The following is a 15,166-nucleotide window of genomic DNA, read 5'->3' as shown; positions in this document are numbered from 1 at the left end:
TCTCCATCACATATCTTCACCTCCACCTGCATCTCTATGACAGTGGGACATTTTGGAGAGTTCATTCTCTGGTATTCTTTTCAGCAAATACTAATCTTCATGCATCTTCATATTCCATCTTTATTCTCTCTCTACGCTCTAAGCTCCACCATCACGATCTCTCTCTCTCTTGCGATCTCAGCCAAGAAGTCCCTGCCAGCTCTGTTTCCCGCCGAGTCCAGGTAATTTTATGATTTGTTTTCTTTTCTCAGGTTGTATTTTTTGTTTCTTATCCATGGATTTGTGCTGCTGTGCGGTGGATTGGGGAAAATATTAGGTCAATCTCTTTCATCTCAACAACAAAGATAGCTTCTACTTATTCTTCCAATACTCTTGAATTTAATTTATGATCCCACTTGATTGTTGTTCGTCATGTATCGTTACTTTTTTATTTTAATTCAAAATAAGAAGATTTATTGATAATTTTATTGGTAAAATTAGGGCCTTTTTGGCATATAGTATGAAATTCAACTTTTTTATTCTTTGTTTGTGCATTGTTTGTTGTATGATGATGTTTTGTTCTTTGTTTTCATATTGCCCGTTCTCTTTATAAACGGTTTTGATTACCAAATTTATCAACTGTAAAAATAGCATCCCATACACACACACACACACATATATATATATATAAAACAGACAGTATAATCATTGTTTTAATTATACATTTTGTAACCAAAATATTATTCATTTTATGATTTTGATTTCTAGTGATTTTAGGCATATTTGTTGTATTTTCATGAGTTTTGATACATGCCCACCATTCGTTTGTAATAATGTTCTAATAAAAATATAAGTTTATTATTGTGGTTTTTTAATTCTATCTACATAATTTCTTTGTTCAAATTAGATATGAGTTTGTTTTGAACATGAATATATTAATATTCTAACTCTTTTACCTCAGGCTCTTGCCAATAGAGAACAAGCCAACAAAAAATTGGACTTCTTTGTTCCGTATAATATTCTACCACTTGATCATGGAGGTATTCATCAAGCAATAATGCAATTAAATGAGGTTTGGTGCTGTTCCAATTTTTCTTTCTTTATTAGTTTTTTCAATTCTAATTAAAGACTCAAGTTAGACTTTATGTACACATTATTGGAACAACACCATGGTGTTAGAATATTTAAGCATGATGATAAACTTTCCTAAATGACACAGATAAAGGCTGCAATTGCAGTTGTTCGCAATGTTTGTGGTTTACCTTCAACCCCAGACTTTCAGAGGCATGGAGAATTCATTGTCTTGTTTGATTTTCTTCAGAATTGATTTGGTTTCCAGGTACTTTAGATCAGCTACAATACAAGATGATCTGATAAGATATGTGCTCTTTCTTCTGCATTGCTCATATTTTGATGCTTCTTTGAATTTTCATAATGTGTTTTCTAACCAGGAAGCCAATGTTGCCAACTAGAGGGAGCATCTAATTCTTCTCCTTGCCAATATTCACATTCGGAAAGCTAATAAGCAGTCTATCTTGAAGGTATTCTGATTGTTAATTAAGGTTGTAAAGCTTTGGCTTTAACTAATCCTCTTATATAAATTTGACTTTATGATATTTGCCATCACAGTTAGAAGATGTTGTTGTGGATGAGTTAATGAGGAAGTTCTTCAAAAATTATACAAACTAGTGCAAATTCTTGCCAAGAAAAAGCAACATTCGGTAAAATACATTTCTATTGGTCTTGTGATTTTGTTATCCTTTATGGTGTACTCTTATGTATGCTACATTAGAAAGAAAAAATATTAAGAAGAAGAGAAGTCTCCCTGTGATTTATTGTTGGTTTTGCAATGTGCAGGCTGCCTTACGTAAAACAAGAGGCTCATCAATATGTGTATACATATATATATATATATATATATTTATTTATTTGTGTTTGAATTGTTTTAGATTGAGAGAACTCAGAGAGAAAAATTAGAGAGAGGTTGTAAGTATTAGAATACAAGAAATAGCATAGAGTTTTATGCGTTGAGAGAAAGCTTGAGAGCACAACTGTTGTGTATGTGTTAGTTCTTGTTTAGTGTTAACGAATATGTTTGAAGAGTTCTTGTTCTTAATTAGTTTCTGTACATATCAGCTGCTTGTTTAATTGTTTTTCTTTAGTTTGAGTAATATGTTATACTTTTATCATCCCACTCATTTGATAACAAATGAAGCCCTAATTAAAACATCCATCTTCTAATTAATTTATCCTCTTAACCGCTCCTATGCTCCAGGAGAAAGGTAGTTTATTTTTTTGTTTAAGAAATCAAGGACTTGTATTCTGAAATTAAACCCACAAGCATCTATGGAGAAAGTTGAGAGTTTTCCCCCATTTTTCTTGTTCCTCTTTCTAACTCTCTCGCTCTCTTCCCTTCTGGCCACTGGTTTTTATGTTGGTCTCAACTATGTGAGATGCCCAATAAATCACTCTTCTCTCCCTCTACAACATCCTCAACCATAAAGAAAGGTGAGGTCATCTATTTGTTTGATCTTGATATGACCTACAATAGCTTATTTCCTTTCCATATCAGATAATGTGCTGTTTTTTTTTTTGTAAGGTTTTTTTAGTTGACTTTATTTTTTTTGTTTGTGATGCATTGAAGGGAACTTATGGAAATTTAGTGTATCTTTATTAGTGATAGCCAGCTCAGGAACACTTGGAAATTTATGGAGTTTATGGTTGCCATAGTAAGGAAAGTTATGAAGCTCATAGTCACCACAATAAGGTACTTTCCTTTAATAAAATTTTATTTTTGGTGTTATTTAGATAGACACATCATCATTATCATTGTAGTTTCGGGAGTCACTGGCTCCTTTTTTTTTATTGTGATGAATCTGACATATTTATTTGGGTAGGGTAAGCTTCATAATTATTGCAGCAAATTATAATCCAGTTTAGCAACTCTTTCCTGTTATGACTTGATCAATGAAATATAAAAAATTGGTGTGTTTATGTCTAGAAAAAAGACTTCACCCCTAACATGTTGCACAAATACAAATTAAATCACACATACGACACCATAACTCTTAAACTTATAAGTGATTTCCAAGTGTTCCTATTATAGCAAAGTATATGAAGTGAAGCAATATATGCCTAGCAACAAAAATATTCTTTTATACAACAAATAACAGGGCCTCAATTATAAAACTCATGCATAAAGGTACGCATATTCTATAACTTAAGATAAAATGCTAGATATATTTGTCCCTGTACAACTGTAATGGATTTGAACTCCTTTCCCATTTTCATTTTTTAAAATATTTATCTCTGTGGTTTCAGATTTGAAAATTTTGATTGTTGAAAAAAACTTATCTGATCTAAACTTACTCGTGAATCATTGCTTTACTTTAGTTATTAATTTAATATATATATATATATATGGGCTTTCTTAGTAAGCTTTTTCATCATGATCTTTATATTTATAATGTGTGTAGACTTAAAGCTAAACAAAGTGGAGACAAAGAACTTATTTATGATCAAAGTTAATCACCTACATGATATGAGGATTACAAGGGCTGACATGTTATTGTCTTATTTAATATAAATTGGCTTTATGTTAAAAAGGGTTATAGTATCATGATGAGAATGATGAACAATCAGAGATGGGAGCTAGGGTGTGTTCATTTTCTTATTTTATATATATGGATAGAAAAAATTGATTCTCATATAACATGATGTTAGTTTAAAGAGACATGAGAGACGAACTACTTCTCAAGAAAAAAAAAATTAACTAATGGCTCACCTTTTATGAAATGGAGAGAGAACATATAGGAAAACTATAGACTACTATATGATGAAAGTGAAAACATACACTAATAGGACCTGCCAGTAATTCACAGAAACACAAATGCTACCAGAATAATACAGTAATAAACCAATGCAACAGTAAACCAGCAAAGAACAACCAGAAGCTTTATTGAATAAAATTGGAAATGAGTTCGTACACAAAAGGAGAGAGAAATCTCCATGATGCCTAGAATTCTCTTAATTCTTGCATAACAGAATCATAGCTTCCTTTTCCCACTAATAGGCTAACACTTGCCCAAATTACCCCTCTAACCAATTAACAATTTATCCACTACAAAATGACTCGGCCTACCCCTGGTTTGTGTACCCGGTTCCCCTCCTAGTATAGGTGAACCGAATGATAGGCTTATCGGGCCTATCATTACTCCCCCCAAATTTGAGAACCTTGTCCTCAAGGTTAAAAGCTGGAAACTGGCTGCGAATGGTCTCAAAATTCTCCCAGGTGGCCTCAAAAAGTGGTAAATCCTTCCAGCGAATCAACACTTCAACCTCCTGCCTCGGGGACGCTGGAGTCTGCCTAACATTCAACAGTTCAGCAGGTTCAACAATTAATTCCAGATCTGATGTGAGTGTAGGAGGCAGGGTAGGGGACGAATGGGCGTTGCCAATAGCTGCTCGGAGTTGCGAGACATGAAATACTGGGTGAATAGCGGCTGATGGAGGCAAACTGAGATGGTATGCCACCTTGCCAACACGTTTCAGAACAGAAAAAGGGCCGTAATACCTTGCAGACAGCTTCTCATTTTTGCGTGTGGCTAGCGATTTCTGTCTGTAAGGGCGAAGCTTCACGAAAACCTTGTCACCCACCTCAAAATCCACCTGTCTGCGTGACCCATCAGCGCTGTCTTTCATCTTCTGTTGTGCACGCAGCAAGTGCATCTTCAAATCATCTAGAAAAGAGTCCTGTTCTTCCAGCATTTGATCCACCGCGACAACATGAGTCGATCCAGCTGCATAGCGGATTAAAGGAGGCGGATCTCGCCCGTACAGCACCTTAAATGGCGTACAGCCCAGTGAAGAATGGTACGACGTATTGTACCAATATTCAGCCCATGAAAGCCACTTTGCCCACGCTTTTGGTCTATTCGAAGCAAAACAGCGGAGGTACGTTTCAAGGCACCGGTTGACCACCTCCGACTGTCCATCTGTTTGGGGGTGATAAGCGGTGCTGTGGCGGAGTTCTGTGCCTTGCAATTTGAACAATGCAGACCAGAAATGGCTAAGGAAAATTCTGTCGCGGTCTGACACAATAGAGAGAGGTATACCGTGTAGTTTTACTACATGTACAACGAACGCTTCAGCTACTGTTTTGGCGGTAAATGGGTGACGGAGGCTAATGAAGTGGCTATATTTGCTCAGTCTATCCACCACCACTAAAATAGTATCCACCCCCTCGGATTTGGGCAGTCCCTCTATAAAATCCATGGTTAATTCCTCCCAAACCTGTGCCGGCAGCGAAAGAGGCTGTAGTAATCCCCAGGAGACATGGCCAAATACTTGTTTCGCTGGCATACATCGCAAGAGCGAACAAACTCCAATATTTTAGCTTTCATTCCCACCCAATACACGTCTCCTTTCAGCCTGTGATAAGTACGCAATTCCCCAGAATGTCCTCCAATAGACGAACAGTGATACTCCCTTAGAAAATGTGGTAATAAGGCTGAAGAAGAAGATAAAATCAAGCGTCCTTTATAGAGTAACCGCTGCTGGGATAATGAAAAACCAGCAATCTGTTTTCCTTGCTCCAACTCACGCTGAATCCGAGACAAAAATGGGTCTGCTGTAATTTCACGGTGCACCAACCCCCAATCTAGCCACGTGGTCGATGTCAACAGTGCGCATTCGACCTGGTTGACCCGCGATAAAGCATCAGCGGCACGATTGGTCTCTCCCGGTCGATAGTGTATCTCAAAATCGTAACCCAATAGTTTGACCAGCCATTTTTGGTGTTCCGGAGTAACCAGCCGCTGCTCCAACAAAAACTTAAAACTTTTTTGGTTCGTTCGAACAATAAAACGCCTACCAAGTAAATAAGGTCTCCATTTTAGTACCGCAAGGACAATAGCCATAAGCTCCTTCTCGTAAATGGATTTCAGCCGAGCTTTAGCCTTCAACACTTGACTGAAATATGCGAGTGGCCTTCCTTCCTGCATTAAAACAGCCCCTATGCCAAACCCCGACGCATCGGTCTCCTCTATGAAAGGCTTGGTAAAATCGGGCATCGCCAAAACAGGGACTGTAGTGAGCCGTTTTTTAAGCTCCTCAAAGGCGATTGTGGCCGCTTCATTCCACTTAAACTGGTCCTTTTTCAGTTGCTCCGTAAGAGGCCGGGCTATTTCGCCATAGTGCTTAACAAACTTCCTATAATACCCAGTCAACCCAAGAAATCCCCTTAGCTCCTTTAACGTTCTTGGTAGCGGCCAATCCACCATTGACTGGATCTTTGAAGGGTCCACGGCCACACCCGCACCTGAAATGATATGCCCCAAATATTCAACTTGCCGCTGTCCAAAACAACACTTCTTAAGATTTGCAAAAAATTGGTGGTTCGACAGTGTTTGTAAAACGATCTCACGATCCTTGACATGGGTTTGCTCATCCGGGCTATACACAAGAATGTCATCGAAGAATACCAAAACCCGCTTCCGTAAATGAGGTCTGAAAATGTCGTTCATTTGTGACTGAAAAGTGGCTGGGGCATTTGTTAACCCAAATGGCATCACCACGAACTCATAATGACCTTCATGAGTCCGAAATGCAGTTTTATGAATGTCCTCTTGCCGTACGCGAATCTGATGGAAGCCCGAGCGTAAATCCAGTTTGGAGAATACTTGAGCGCCATGGAGCTCATCAATCAGCTCATCTATAACTGGTATGGGGAACTTATCGGGCACCGTGGCTCGATTTAGTGCCCTGTAATCCACACAAAAACGCCAACCCCCGTCCTTTTTCTTAACTAGAAGAATCGGGCTCGAAAAGGGGCTGGTACTTGGTTGTATCACTCCTGTTCGTAACATCTCCTGAACCAACTTTTCGACTTCGTCTTTGATGCCGTGGGGGTATCGATAGGGCCGAATACTCACAGGAGCTGCATCTGGCTGAAGAATAATGGCATGGTCATGACGTCTTTGGGGCGGCGGCAGCGAAGATGGGGTGTCGAATACGTTGCGAAACCGTTGCAACACTTGCTTTACTCCTTCCGCATAGACAGCGAAAAGCTGAGATACTTCTGTACAACCCAGTTTGACCCACATGCCATGCTTCTCATTCTGTAACAAGCGAATCATTTGCTTCAACGATATACACGTTTTATGTAGGAGAGGATCCCCGTGTAAGACGATAGGTTGCCCGCGGACTCTAAGCTTCATAGTATGTTCTTTCCAGTGATGTGTAGTCTCTCCCAAAGTTTCTAACCATTGAACTCCCAAAATCACGTCTGTACTACCTAGCTGCAAGGGAGGGAAGTCTTCCACAATTTCAATGCCTTGTAATTGTAAATGAACCGAACGACACACTCCCGCCCCCTTCACTGCGTTCCCACTGCCCATTTGTGCCCCGTATGTCTCAGTCTCGGACACCGGCAGCGCAAGTTTCTGGGCCAACTCCGTGGTAATAAAATTGTGGGTCGCCCCACTATCCACCAAAACAACTACTTCATGACCCAAGATCGAGCCCAGAATTTTCATGGTCTTGGGAGAAGTTAACCCAACCACCGCATTCAACGAAACTTCCACCAACTGGGCTTCCGCATCCCCCGCTGATTCCGTCACACCCAAGGCTGCCCCAAGCGGATCAGTGGCCGAATCCTCCATGGCGTCATCTTGAATAAGAATGACTTGCACTTCAGCCTGCGAGCACTCATGGCCCCGCGTCCAACGTCCATCACACTTAAAGCAGACACCACGGCGTTTCTTCTCCTGGATTTTTGCCTCTGAAAGGCATCGATACGTCGAGGTCTGGGCTGGAGCCGTGACTGGTTTGGGGCTGGTGATCGTGGAAGTCGAAGTGGAGGAAGAAGAAGGGGAAAGTACGAAAGTACCCTTACTATGAACATCAGGAATAGACAGAGTGCCCAAGGGAGGTCTTGGACTGGACCTAACGGGCCCAGCTGGCCCAGTCCGAAGGCCTTTAGTGAGGGCTTGGGTTGCTTCAAGTTGTTCAGCCAGCTCCATCATGTGAATCAGCCCGTTGGGCTCCAACACTCTCAAAGGGGCCTGGATTTCCACTTTCAACCCTTTCAAAAATGCAGCCCGTAAAGCAGCTTCTCCCATCGTCTCCATTGAAGCAGCTAGAGCTTCAAACTTCCTTCTGTATTCTTGAACCGAATTCACTTGCTGCAGAACAAAAAATCGGTCATAAACCGAGCCTTCACCCACGGGACGAAATCGCCGTAACAAGAGCAATTTCAGTTCCTCCCAAGTTGTAATAAGGCGGCGTTGATTCTCCCAACGAAACCAATTCAAGGCTGCCCCCTCCAAACACAAAACCGCAGCCTCTAATTGTTCGGTTGAGGACAGGCGCTGCAACCCGAAGTAGCGTTCAGCCCGATAGGTCCATTCATCCGGATCGTCACCCACAAAAACTGGCAATTCAATCTTACGGGGCTGAAATTCCGACTGCGTCTCACCACAATCGACGCCACGGCTGGAAGAACCACCACCCGTCACGGCCGAACCCTCGCCAGGCAGTCGACGATGCGAACCAAGGCCGCCCAACGCCCCCTCTCGCAGCGACGCGAGTTCGTCAGCCACCCGACCCTGAGCCGTAACCAGGCGATCCAGCACTTCCTTCATGGAACCGAGCTCCACCCCGTGCTCCTTAAGTAGCACACCGTGATCCTGAAGCTGATGCTGGACAGAGGACAGAGACGATTCGACACCCTCCACGCGAGATTCCATCCTGGTTGAGACCAGCATGCACAACACCGGGACTGGTTCTGATACCAATTAATAGGACCTGCCAGTAATTCACAGAAACACAAATGCTACCAGAATAATACAGTAATAAACCAATGCAACAGTAAACCAGCAAAGAACAATCAGAAGTTTTATTGAATAAAATTGGAAATGAGTTCATACACAAAAGGAGAGAGAAATCTCCATGATGCCTAGAATTCTCTTAATTCTTGCATAACAGAATCATAGCTTCCTTTTCCCACTAATAGGCTAACACTTGCCCAAATTACCCCTCTAACCAATTAACAATTTATCCACTACAAAATGACTCGGCTACCCCTGGTTCGTGTACCCGGTTCCCCTCCTAGTATAGGTGAACCGAATGATAGGCTTATCGGGCCTATCATACACACAAAAATACCTCCTATATATCATGTTTAGATACAAGTCTATTTTTAGGAAAAGCTAGCATTCATATGTATATGGATTTTGCTAGGCTACAACTTTAGCATATTATTTGGGCTGTGTTCATTTTTGTGTTTGTGTGAGTTTTTGGATTTTTCATTAACTTTACTGCATAATTATTTATTTTACAGCAATTTTATAGTCTAATTATTGATTATGAGCTCTCTTTTTGTTGTTTGGTTTGATAGTACTGATACTTTACAAGGATGATTGGCCTAGCTGCTGATTATTGTCCAAGATTCATTCTATAATTAAGACAGAAAGTATGCTTTTTAGTTTGGAAAATTACAAGAGATGAACATCCATACTCTAATTTTAGTCTTACAAGAGATGTGCTATATGTTATTTTCATTATAAATTCTATCTTATGTTGTTTATCCTTGTATAATGCATATGCTAAAGAAGCTAAGCAAACAATTACGTGGCGAGGATTGGAATTGGAACAACTTAAACACATGATGTTGGGCAATAGGGTCTATATTTGGGTTTGATTATGACTGTGTTGATTCTTTATTGCTTCTCCATAGTTATCTTTAGTTGATATTTATGAAATGGGTTATCTTTATTGATTATAATTGCTTGGGTTATATGTCAACCTTTAGAAGACCTTGATTGGATATGGATACAGATTGTTCAATGATTGCTTATATTGAATCTTTTTTCTTTGTATATTTTACTATAATGGCTCTGCAACATCACCATAATCTAGCTCATCCTATTGTAAATTATGAAAATTTGGTTACATTGGAGCCCTAGAAGCTCTCAAGATATTTATTATATTCTTAGTTTTGTAAATTGTTACAAGCTCTATTGATAAGATCTAGATAATATATTGTGTGCTTGTGCTTGATTATTTGTATTTCTAAAGACTGCCGACCTAGTGTTTTTCACACTCAAATTTTTCTATAAATGTTTACATTATTAAGTCTTCCAGAGTATCCAATGGAGTTCTATTCCAAGATAAGAACTCATATGGTTCTTTCCTATCATTATCTTCTAGTACTTTTATACTAACATATGCTCTCCCGTGTTAGGTTGGATCTGTTGCTGTGTTTGTAATGAGGCATAGAGGCCAGGTTGGAGGGGGCAGAAGTCAGTTACAGCATATAGTGAATGAAATTGCTCTAAATATGGTATGTCCTCACTTTTGTATGAGCAAATTTTAAATCTCTGTTTATTGTCAAAACTTGAAAGCTGAGGGCCTGTTCTGCCATATTGAATCTTCTCCATTGATCTGACCTGAATCTGAATGATTCATTTAACATGATTTGTCTATATATTATTTGTTTCTCACTTTTTCTCTAGCTTGCTTAATGACCATAAGAGTATACTTCACATGTTATTGGACTAGTATCTAAAGGCATTGACAACTGGGGACACGTAAGTTTCAATAGCAGCATTAGTTTCTAGCCATTAAACCAGCAAAGAACAAAAACAAACTAGAAGATGAAGTAAATGGGAAAAAGGAAAAATGAAATTCTGTTCTTTATATATAAGCAAACACACACTCAGTGCATACAAAAAACAAGAAACATAATCTGTAGGGAAACTTTTGAACCAAGCCTGTGGAACTAAACTGACAATTTTTCTTGTCTCTCTTTCCTCACAAGTTTTCTCTCCTTGTCTTGATGATGAGTTATTATCATTAATTTTTCCTTTTAAAGCAAATGACAAGATACTTCTTCACACATATACGTACATACAAGCTATATACTTTTTCCTAGAGAATCAGCTTATACATGCATGCATTTGCATATCCTCAGGTACCGTGATTAGAAAGAAAAAAAAGCTATATCCTCATTAATATTGCATTCCAAATCCTTAAACTTGTTCTTGGATAGTGAATTACAAGAGGTATATATACACATAAAGAGGCTGATAATAGTGAATCATTCTCTTCTGTTGTTGCTGCTTCTTCTGGTTTTAGCTAGAATTACAAGAAGCATATATACACATAAAGAGGCTGATAAAGAGGCTTATTTTTATTACTACTTTGTAGGTTTTTGCTGTTTAGTTCTGTTGATGTTTAGCTCTCTGTTCGAGCTATGGCTTTCATAAATCTTGTTCTCCTGTTGAGTTTTGCAGTACGTACTGTTTTGGAATTAGAAGAGGGGAAGGAATGCATAGTTGTTGGAACCTTGTACAAGCACATGAAACTCAAATTATATCTTGTTATTAGCTTGTTGTTTAGATTATATTTTGAAATAATTTTGATTGTCAAATTATATACATTTATGGGTTTTATTTCGTAAAGAATCTGTATTATATCTTGTTATTAGCTTGTTGTTATCTCATCTCTTTAGGAGTATTTGAACCATTGTTTTCTTCTTCTTTGTGTTTGCTTTTAGTTTGGCCGGTAATTATTCCAAGTCAACTAATACTCATTTTTGGTGTATACTCGTTAGGCTTAGGAACTTTAGCACATGGTTTTGTGTATAATGCAAGATACATTTATATATAATTAGTCAAAATTGTGCTAGTGCTCTCTGTGTATATATGTTATCTTGTCGGCTTGGTGCCACTTACACTCTGTTTTGGTCTTTGATTATAAAAAAAATATGCACATTCTTGTTGATTAATATTCTAGGTCCTATATATGGATGCTTTGCTCAGCTCTCTTTCCTAAATAAAAGAGTTAAGTTGGAGGTATTATGAAAAAATTTGATTTATTGCATTGCAATTTAATCCAATACTTTTCTGCTCTTGAATTTTTGTAGCTTTTGTGTTGTAAAGACTGTTCTTTCTCTGGTCTTCATCAAATAAATTGAATCCTTTAGTGCAGAAATTAGCTCTAAATGAGGAAGAATCACTACAATACATGTAGTTCTCTTATCTTGTTGTATTTGAATCATTTAATTGTGTTTTTGCTATATTTATTGTCATTTGATGATAGTAGCAATATAGGATACATATGGATATTATGTATATATATTTAATGTTGTCATTATTTTATAAGTTGATTGACATTGCTTTTCTTTTTCTTTTCGGCTTTAAGAACATCTTATCAAAGTCAAAATTTGTGTAGCTGCTACAAACGCTAAGTTTGGTGAGCATGTTTCTAACACTACTTCAGAACTTGGATTGATGGTATGTGAGACTAATAGCAACAATGTTGAATAGCTGATACAATTTATTGAATTTTTTGATGTGAAATCTGATATTGATGATATTGATTGGGTGGGGATGTTTGCGCTATTATTACTTATGTAATGGATTATATTGCAGAGAAGTATATAATATATCTAATACAGATTGTGCCTTATAAGATATAATAGCTAATTATGTATTAAATGCCAAGTAAGATCAAAGGTATTTAAGATAACCTCTTACCCCATTTCACGTTTCCTTGTCTATTGCCTAATAATTGTCATATATATAGTGTCTCAATTCTATTATTTGAAAATTAGATTAGCTAAATTTTATACAATTTTGGTTGTATTACTAAAAGGGGATCAATTGAGAAAACAATATTCCCATGTCAGAGAGTTGAGGGCAAAGGTGGGGCAAGTAGAACAAGTCAATATTTACAGTAAGTTGAAGTCACTAATTCTTATTGCAGATTTAAAACAATGATATTATTTTGGACCTTTATAGTCTGTTAAATAAAGTATGCAATTTTCTGTTCAGTGATCCTCCCCCCTCCAAAAAAAAATAGAACTCTGAATGAATAAAGTTTGTCTAGTCAACTTATTTGGTTTAAGTGTGAAAGTATATCTGTTAGTATTATTTTTTTTTATTTTTATCAATGCTTTATTTGTGCTATTTATTTTCTCTTACAGCTCGGTGGAGGTTATCTATTTGGGTTGCCTTTGGGGTTCGTTGCTGATTCTATTGGTGCTACAGCTTCATTTATTCTTGGTAGAACAGTGAGTATTGTAGACCATAGTTTTCTTTAAGGACAATTAATTTTTTACTTTTCTTTAACTAATAAAGTCGGTGGCCAATTGGAACTCTTGTTCCTTTTATATTAAGCCATATAATATTGTTTTTGTATTGACTTCTGTAATTTATATTTGCTTTCTCACTTCACCATTCTATATCTTTTGCTGATTTACTTCAATTATTTATCTTTTCTTGTTTTTTCTACTCCACATTTGGCCTAATGTTTCTATTATATTTTTATTCTTATATATTGCCAAGGGAGCCTAGATTTAAGATGCTTGCAAGTTGAAAGTGCTTGTCATATATTAGACCATATTTTTCCTCATTTATTGTGTTTAGTTTTAATATTTGATTATAGATGCTTGCCTTATATTGAGCTCTAATTTCAGAAAATAAGAGAACTTCACTGGTTCTATAGCAGGATTTTACATGACCTTTCTGCATCTTCTTTGCCATGCCACTTAGTCTCCAATTTGGGTTTGTTGAATTGGTTGTAGTGTCTTTTATAGGGTTATGTATATTCTTCCCCATGCCATATATGATATCATGGTTTGTTTGGATTGAGTCATGTTTCTTTCTTGTTCATTTTATTTGGTTGTTAGTTGTATTATTGTTTTGCATCATAGTGAGCCAGATTCACATTTCTTTCAAAAATAGCTTTGAAAATATATGTTATATCAACTCCAAAAATTAATGGGTTATATTTATATATATTTTCTTGTTTATCTATTTATCTTTGACGTATAATAAATAACATATAACAATTGCTCATGGTTGCCACAGCTACTATATTGCATTGTACTTTAACTTTCTGTTATGTAGCTAACCCTTGATTTCTCCTTTTATGTTTGAGTCAATTTATCTGTAAGTTTTGTTTTGTTTGACTGCTTAAACTGGTTTTATTATATAAAACTAAGCTTTGCTTAACCTATGCATAATAACTGTTTGATGGAATGCTTCAGTGAGACATATGAGTAAATTGAGTTATTATTATAGCTTTTTTTTAATCAGCTTTTTTTATGGGGTGTGTATAGATGATCAAGATGATGTATGATCCCTTCTGCCCACTCTAATCATGTACCTCTGCCTCTATGCATTACCGTTAGTAGCCATTTATGTAGCAATAGAGGTGTAAGATATATAAATTATATACGTGTATGCCCTGCCCTGCCCTACCTGTATAATACATAATCAAGATGAAGAATATGCATTCTTGTTATTTCTTTCATCTTCACAAGTTAGTTTTAATCTGTGTTTAGGGACTATAAACTTTCATTAAGGGGTTGTGAATGGTTTAATATGATAAGGCTTGAATTTTGGGCTTGAATCTGTCTTTTGCTTTCATTAGCCTTTTTATCTCTACTTTCTTATTGTATCTTTTGTCCTCTGTTCTCTGTGTAGCTAGTTGCATATATAACTTTCTTATTGTTGTCTTTGGTTTAGTTTAGTTTGCTGTTCACTTCACTTGGTTGTTTATGTGATACTCATGGTATTTGACAGCAAAAGCAAAAGTAATATTATCACCCCAAGATAAGAAAATACCAGCAAAAGCAAAACTCAGTAGTGTTACATAGAAAGTTTAGAAATATTATCACCCCAAGATAAGAAAATACCAGGGAAAGAGATTTTAAAAAGAGAAAAGCCCCTCCATTAAACTTCCCATAACCTAACTCTAAACACATTTCCCACTTCCAACTTAGAAAGAAAGAGAAACTTTGGGAGAATAAGAGGAATAGCATGGGCTTCATAAAGGACCTCTAACAGCCATATTCACATTCTACTTGTTAATTTGGATGCCATACTTGATGCCCTGTTGGTTACCTGTCACAGAGAGAATTTTGCCAAAACTATTTACACATCAATGCTATGTTTGTATTGAACTTTACAGAAAGGAATTAACCTTGCTAGGTCTTTAGAGAAGAAATAAATGGGGATAGAAGTTAGTACAAACTGGATGAATTGTTTCTTCATATTGGTTCTTCTTATGGAATATAGGGTGATAAGATCAATTTGTTTGTGATTATTTGTCTGAATTTTTTTTATTCAAGTTATAAGTTAACTAATACTGTAGCATCTTAGTTTATGCTTCATGAGTT

General features: G+C 37.1%; 1 protein-coding gene across 1 annotated transcript; it reads right to left on the bottom strand.

The window, feature by feature from the left end:
• Nucleotides 1–5,255: 5,255 nt before the first annotated feature.
• On the bottom strand, nucleotides 5,256–8,726 carry LOC133806828 (uncharacterized). The gene has a single exon (XM_062244916.1). The coding sequence runs from the start codon at nucleotides 8,724–8,726 to the stop codon at nucleotides 5,256–5,258; it is 3,471 nt and encodes a 1,156-aa protein (XP_062100900.1).
• Between the last annotated feature and the right edge of the window lie 6,440 nt (nucleotides 8,727–15,166).

Source organism: Humulus lupulus, chromosome X (genome assembly GCF_963169125.1).
Source record: "Humulus lupulus chromosome X, drHumLupu1.1, whole genome shotgun sequence".
NCBI lineage: Eukaryota > Viridiplantae > Streptophyta > Magnoliopsida > Rosales > Cannabaceae > Humulus > Humulus lupulus.
The sequence above is the reverse complement of the archived record's forward strand: the minus strand, read 5'-3'. Positions and strand labels throughout refer to the sequence as shown.